The sequence below is a fragment of the Puntigrus tetrazona genome, chromosome 11, assembly GCF_018831695.1.
Source record: "Puntigrus tetrazona isolate hp1 chromosome 11, ASM1883169v1, whole genome shotgun sequence".
Taxonomy (NCBI): Eukaryota; Metazoa; Chordata; class Actinopteri; order Cypriniformes; family Cyprinidae; genus Puntigrus; species Puntigrus tetrazona.
Genome location: NC_056709.1, coordinates 11,171,011 through 11,178,510, shown reverse-complemented (window position 1 = coordinate 11,178,510; position 7,500 = coordinate 11,171,011). Strand labels below are relative to the sequence as shown.

At 37.7% G+C, this 7,500-nt stretch overlaps 1 protein-coding gene across 2 annotated transcripts in view; it reads left to right on the top strand.

Moving 5' to 3' along the window:
* The window catches only part of sos1 (son of sevenless homolog 1 (Drosophila)), a 34,033-nt gene that overhangs the window by 4,262 nt on the left and 22,271 nt on the right, over positions 1 to 7,500 (top strand). For both annotated transcript variants that reach the window (XM_043252956.1, XM_043252955.1), the window contains exons 2-8: positions 1,212 to 1,337; positions 1,605 to 1,736; positions 2,448 to 2,612; positions 3,931 to 4,137; positions 4,896 to 5,039; positions 6,165 to 6,275; positions 6,373 to 6,471. In XM_043252956.1, coding sequence (XP_043108891.1) covers positions 1,212 to 1,337; positions 1,605 to 1,736; positions 2,448 to 2,612; positions 3,931 to 4,137; positions 4,896 to 5,039; positions 6,165 to 6,275; positions 6,373 to 6,471 — 984 coding nt within the window. The remainder of the gene's footprint in view (positions 1 to 1,211; positions 1,338 to 1,604; positions 1,737 to 2,447; positions 2,613 to 3,930; positions 4,138 to 4,895; positions 5,040 to 6,164; positions 6,276 to 6,372; positions 6,472 to 7,500) is intronic.

Here is a 7,500-nt window from a genome sequence, read left to right as displayed (position 1 = left end):
TCTCTCTCTCTCTCTCTCTCTCTCTCTCTCTCTCTCTCTCTCTCTCTCTCTCTCTCTCTCTCTCTCTCTCTCTCTCTCTCTCTCTCTCTCTCTCTCTCTCTCTCTCTCTCTCTCTCTCTCTCTCTCTCTCTCTCTCTCTGTCTCTCTCTCTCTCTCTCTCTCTCTCTCTCTCTCTCTCTCTCTCTCTCTCTCTCTCTCTCTCTCTCTCTCTGTCTCTCTCTCTCTCTCTCTCTCTCTCTCTCTCTCTCTCTCTCTCTCTCTCTCTCTCTCTCTCTCTCTCTCTCTCTCTCTCTCTCTCTCTCTCTGTCTCTCTCTCTCTCTCTCTCTCTCTCTCTCTCTCTCTCTCTCTCTCTCTCTCTCTCTGTCTCTCTCTCTCTCTCTCTCTCTCTCTCTCTCTCTCTCTCTCTCTCTCTGTCTCTCTCTCTCTCTCTCTCTCTCTCTCTCTCTCTCTCTCTCTCTGTCTCTCTCTCTCTCTCTCTCTCTCTCTCTCTCTCTCTCTCTCTCTCTCTCTCTCTCTCTCTCTCTCTCTCTCTCTCTCTCTCTCTCTCTCTCTCTGTCTCTCTCTCTCTCTCTCTCTCTCTCTCTCTCTCTCTCTCTCTCTCTCTCTCTCTCTCTCTCTCTCTCTCTCTCTGTCTCTCTCTCTCTCTCTCTGTCTCTCTCTCTCTCTCTCTCTCTCTCTCTCTGTCTCTCTCTCTCTCTCTCTCTCTCTCTCTCTCTCTCTCTCTCTCTCTCTCTCTCTCTCTCTCTCTCTCTCTCTCTCTCTCTCTCTCTCTCTCTCTCTCTCTCTCTCTCTCTCTCTCTCTCTCTCTCTCTCTCTCTCTCTCTCTCTCTCTCTCTCTCTCTCTCTCTCTCTCTCTCTCTCTCTCTCTCTCTCTCTCTCTCTCTCTCTCTCTCTCTCTCTCTCTCTCTGTCTCTCTCTCTCTCTCTCTCTCTCTCTCTCTCTCTCTCTCTCTCTCTCTCTCTCTCTCTCTCTCTCTCTCTCTCTCTCTCTCTCTCTCTCTCTCTCTCTCTCTCTCTCTCTCTCTCTCTCTCTCTCTCTCTCTCTCTCTCTCTCTCTCTCTCTCTCTCTCTCTCTCTCTCTCTCTCTCTCTCTCTCTCTCTCTGTCTCTCTCTCTCTCTCTCTCTCTCTCTCTCTCTCTCTCTCTCTCTCTCTCTCTCTCTCTCTCTCTCTCTCTCTCTCTCTTAGTAATGGTGGTGTCTCTCTCTCTCAGGTGCTGAGTCAGGTTCACCCGAAGCTGTCGTCTCAGCAGGAAGCTCTGCAGTACATCGAGGGTCTGATCCTGGTTCTGTTGAACACTCTGTGTCAGGCTCAGCCGCGCACCGTTCAGGACGTGGAGGTGAAGCAGTCTCCAGTCTTCAGCGTCACATGATGTTTAAAAATTATAGTAATATACTGATTTATTTCTGGGGTTACTTCACAATTATCTATCACACAACAGAAAGCTTGGTTATGGTTGTTGACTCTAATCTTCATCATCATCATCATCAAATCATCATCTCTCTGTGACTGTGTTCTGCTCGTCTCTCAGTCTTTGATCCAGGTGTGTGTGTGTGTGTGTGTGTGTGTGTGTGTGTGTGTGTGTGTGTATGTGTGTGTTCTTTAGGAGCGTGTTCAGAGAAGTTTTCCTCACCCCATCGAGAAATGGGCCATCGCCGACGCTCAGGCAGCCATCGAGAAGAGGAAGAGGAGGAACCCGCTGGCGCTGCCCGTCGACAAGATCCACCCGCTGCTCAAGGTCCGCTCCCTCACACACACACACACACACACACACACACACACCCCAGAGCGGACACTTACATCTGGTACTTACGTTCAAGTACTTTCACTTCAAATGCACTAAATGCCAGAGAAGCCTAAGGGACCTATTTTTTTATTTTTAGTTTTAATTATATGGTCAATTTCTAACAATAATTGTATTTTTAAAAGCATGATTATTATAGTAAATAATTTATTATTAAATTAATATATTTTAAATCATATTATTATAATTTATAATGCATTATTAATATTAATAAGGATAGTAATCATTTTCATTTGAACAATAATTATTTTAATGAATCATCATAATAATAGTAGGAACTTAAATAGTATTGTAATTAATAATGGTATATTTAATTTGAAAATATAATTTTTTCATAGCAACAATGGAAGTACTGGTAGTAATAATAACAGCAATAATAATAATTTATATTTGGCCATTAGGCTTTTGTGGCTCATAGTTTAATGTATTGAGAAAATGGAGAAAAAAAAAAACCAGCTCGATTTTATTCAGACACTCAAACTGAGCAAAAATATGAATTTAGTGCAGATGCAGAAAAAGATCGCTGATGTTTTTACACTTATTTGATGAAGTGTCCCGCCGGTGTCCAGACGAGGGCGCTGAGGCTCCTCATCATCACTCAGTAGTCTGTAGTGTGCTTCCCTGGCTCCTCTGTGTCTCCTGCAGGAGGTTCTGGGGTATAAGATCGATCATCAGGTGTCGGTGTACATCGTGGCAGTGCTGGAGTACATCTCTGCTGATATCCTGAAGCTGGCCGGGAACTACGTGAGAAACATTCGGCACTATGAGATCTCTCAGCAGGACATCACCGTGGCCATGTGTGCTGATAAGGTACCGTCTCTCATATACAGCTGGGCTCTGCTTGCTTGTAGGACATGCGTGATTCTGTATCAGTATAGATATAAGAGAATAATTCTTACTACTGCTGAATATAAAAAAAAAACTAAATAAGACATACTGTGACTGTAACATTTAACTGTAAAAGCAAAACAATTATTTTTATGCTAATATAATATAATAGTAACAATAATGAATCAATAATAATAATAAAAATTATGTAATTTAAAAAGTAATTACATTTAAAGGTAATTCGGATGATTTCTATTTAAATGTATGGTAATAATTATATTTTGGTTTAGTACTTAAGAAAATAAAATATAGTAATTTTATTTTACATAATAATAATTCTAATGATAATATTAGTGTTATTATTATTATTATTATTATTACTACTACTACTACTAAATAAAAATACTAAATAAAAACACAATACGAAATATTATTGTGTTATTTAACTGTAAAACAAATATTAAAAACAATATTTTATAACTAAAATAATAATTTTAAAAGATTTGTATATAAAAAGTAACTTTATAATAATAATAATATTTATGTTCATCATTTTATTATTATAATTCAGATTATTATTAGTAGTATTATTGCTAGTGATTGATTGGTGTATGACATCAGAGAGTATAAAGAGGGGAACCATCAACTGTCAAAAGTTTTGTAGTACTTTTAAACACAGATCGATTGCTGCAGTGCCCACTTTCTCTCAGGCCCCTCCCAGCTCTTTCTCTGACTCCACCCAGCTGTCTCTGACACCCTCTCAGGCCCCGCCCAGCTCTGTCTCTGTCTCTCTCTTAGGCTCCTCCCAGCTCTGTCTCTGATTCCACCCAGCTTCGTATCTGTCTCTCATTCAGGCCCCTCCCAACTCTGTCTCTGACTCCGCCCAGCTCCATCTCTGTCTCTCTCTCAGGCCCCTCCCAGCTCTGACTCCACCCAGCTGTCTCTGTCTCTCTCTCAGGCCCCACCCAGCTGTCTCTGACTCCACCCAGCTCTGTCTCTGTCTCTCTTTTAGGCTCCTCCCAGCTCTGTCTCTAATTCCACCCAGCTCCGTATCTGTCTTTCACTCAGGCCCCTCCCAGCTCCGTCTCTTTCTCCACCCAGCTGTCTCTGTCTCTCTCTCAGGCCCCACCCAGCTGTCTCTGACTCCGCCCAGCTCAGTCTCTGTCGCTCTCAGGCCCCCGCCCACCTCTGTCTTTCTCTCAGGCCCCTCCCGGCTCCGCCTCTGACTCCGCCCAGCTCTGTCTCTCTCTCAGGCCCCTCCCAGCCCCATCTCTGACTCCGCCCCCGTGTGTGCCTGCAGGTGCTGATGGACATGTTCCATCAGGTGGAGGAGGACATCAGTGTGTTTCCTCTGGACGAGGAGCCGTCTGCGGCCGAGGAGCAGATGTACTATGACCTGGTGAAGGCCTTCATGGCGGAGGTGCGTCAGTATCTGCGCGACCTGAACCTCATCATCAAGGTTTTCCGCGAGCCCTTCGCCTCCAACACCATGCTCTTCTCCCCACACGTGAGTCCTGCTCCTCCATCTCCTCCATCTCACAGCTCTACTGACCAAAGTTCAGACCCTTCTTCAAGCAGAAACCATGCATCAAGAGCCGGGGTGTCAAAACTTTTCAGCAATTTAAATTTTTCTTGCCTAAAAATCCTATATTTTTTTTATTTTCCCTGCCCTTCAGAGGCTAAGAAACATACTTACATGTTTCCCAGAAAACAAAATAAGATAAATGTCCCTTGATCTTTAAGTTCAGAAGTTTTCACGCCCCAGCTACATCCTACAGTCACTCTTGAAAAGGGTTCAGATACATTAAAGTGCTGGAAAACCAAAGGATTTGTGGGAGCTGAAGGATTGTTCAGAGAACAACACGGCGTTAAGAGCCAGGGGATGAACCTTTGAACCAGCTCGATTTCATAAATACAACTATTAGTTTCTATTTTGGACTGTATGTGAACATCTTTCAATACACAATAATACACAAAATTATACATTTATCTTTTATGCTTAAGTCATTAGGATATTAAGTAAAGATCATGTTCCACGAAGATATTTTGTACATTTTCTACTTGAAATACATCAAAACTTCTTTTCTGATTAGTAGTATTCATTGCTGAGAGCTTCATTTGAACAACTTTAAAGATTCCAGAGTTTCTAATAGTTGTGTCTCAGACAGATGTTGTCCGCTCATCAGCGGAGAGGTGGTTTATTGATCTGGAGAAGCTGAAATGAAACGCGGAGCTCCTCAGAACGTGTGCTCTTGTGTTCTGCAGGACGTGGAGAACATCTTCAGCCGGATCGTGGACATCCACGAGGTGACGGTCAAGCTGCTGGGGCTGATCGAGGACACGGTGGAGATGACCGACGAGTGCAGTCCTCACCCGCTCGTGGGCAGCTGCTTCGAGGACCTGGCCGAGGTCAGAAACCATTCAATTAAGTGCAGGGTCTACAGTCAGACCTAGACTTGAAAGTCAATGAATTCATGTTTTTTTTATTTTATTTTATTTTTTTATATTTACATTAGAATTTCTAATAAAATTTTTAATTTTTAATGTTTTATTAAAGTAATTGTAGTAACGATTTAATCATTTTATTTAATAATATATTAAATAATTAATATTAATTAAACACTTTTAAAGTGTTTAATTCTTATTAATAACAGTAATAATTTTAATTGCTTATAATATTCAAATTGTTTAATATACATTTACATAATTTTAATTACGATAGTACTAGTAATATTTTAATTTACTTGATTTAAAACTAATATCTGATAAATTATTTTATTTAATATTACTGTTACAATTTATAACAAATTTAATTAAGTTGTTACGAGAACTTATTGAAGTTATTATAACTTTAAAAACTGTTTTTAATTTAATTGATAAATAACTAATAATAATCCAATACCACTTTTAAAGTTATTTTAAAATATATTTAATATTTAATATATAATTAATATATTAAATATATAAAGTAATATATTTTTTTGGTTTTCTTCCTCACCCTATTATATGGCATAATAAAGTCCTTTTTAAAATGTTTTTATATTTATTTCTTTATTATTAATGAAAACATGTTTAATAATTATTGCATAATTTAATATTTTTATTTCATATTTGTGTTTCATAATATTATTTCAACCCATAATAATAATGGTAGTAATTTAATGTAATTTTCAATAAAAAAATTTAATTTAATTTTTTAATTATTAGTATTATCAGTGTATAATAATATTAAATAATTTAATATTTTTAAATTAAATTAAATATTTTAATGTTTTATTATTATTACTGAAATACAAATATGTATTTTATTTAATAAAAATATAATTTTAAAAAGATTATATTTATTTGTAACATTGGTAAAAGTAATTCTTATTATAATTCATGTATTTTCTAAGCGGTGTCCCTTTAGCACTGCTAGTAAGATGGTTGTGTGTGTGTGTGTGTGTGTGTGTTGTGTTTTCTGGAGTGTGTGTATTGTTTGAAGCACTTGTTTTTCTTGCTGTCGATTAACTCTGAGGTGTGGGCCATTTTCAGGAGCTGGCCTTTGACCCCTATGAGACGTACGCACAGGATATCCTGCGCAGCGGCTTCCACGACCACTTCCTGAGTCAGCTGTCCAAACCCGGCGCGGCCATCTACCTGCAGGTCAGAGGTCACCGAGAGACTGGGATGATTGTGTCCAGCAGTGTGTGTAGATGAGCTGACCTGTGTGTGTGTGTGTGTGTGTGTGTGTGTGTTTCAGTCCATCTGTGAAGGCTTCAAAGAGGCGGTGCAGTATGTTTTACCTCGGTTACTCCTCACACCCGTCTACCACTGTCTGCATTACTTCGAGATCTTAAAGGCAAGTGTCTTCCCAGAATGCACCTATGATGTAAACTGAATCGTTTCCAAACGTCCAGGAAACAAACGAGCGAGGGCTGCTGTGTGTGTGAACTAATCTCTAGCTTTAGAGCTGGGCTTCACCTCTTCTTCTCTACACTCAAACATCCCTGCTCTACGCTTTAATGATGTCATTTATTAAATATCATCATTTATAATCAGTTAGGTTTTTTAATATGTTATTATATATTGGTATTTTTTATATATATATATATATATATATATATATATATATATATATATATATATATATATATATATATATATATATATATATATATATATATATAATATCATATATATAATAATACTAATTAAGAGTAATATTAATAAAAGCACCAACAGCTTCTGGACAGTGCTACAGAATTTAAGTATAGTAGTAGTATAACTTATAATAAAGCCATATCTTATTTGTACAAATATTCATTTAATTAAAAAAATAATAATAAAATAAATATATATATAGATATAAATAAATATATTATATGTATATATATATATATATATATATATATATATATATATATATATATATATATATATATATATATATATATATATATTTTTTTTTTTATTAAGCATTAATTTTTTTATTATTGATAATTAAATTATTATTATTTTAATTACTAATTTATAATGTATGTATAAAGTAACGCTACAAAACTAATGTAAAATCTTCCTTTACTCTGGAGTCTGGGGTTTGTGAGTTGATTAAAAAGCTGATAATTAATATACAATAAGTAACTAGGTTCAAAATAAAACCAGTCATGTTTAACTGATTAAAGATCCTCGAACAGCGTGAACGTGTTGAACTATTAGGAACGGTGCTGGGAGCGGTTCTTCTGTTGATTGTTAGTGGCCCACATTCTCTGTGGATGGATCAGTGATTCTGTCTGGAGTCACAAGGATCTAAACATGTGCCTCTTCCAGAGCTCCAGCATTCCCAGCAGCCCTAAGCTGCTTTTCTGGATTCTTTCGGAGGGATTTATGG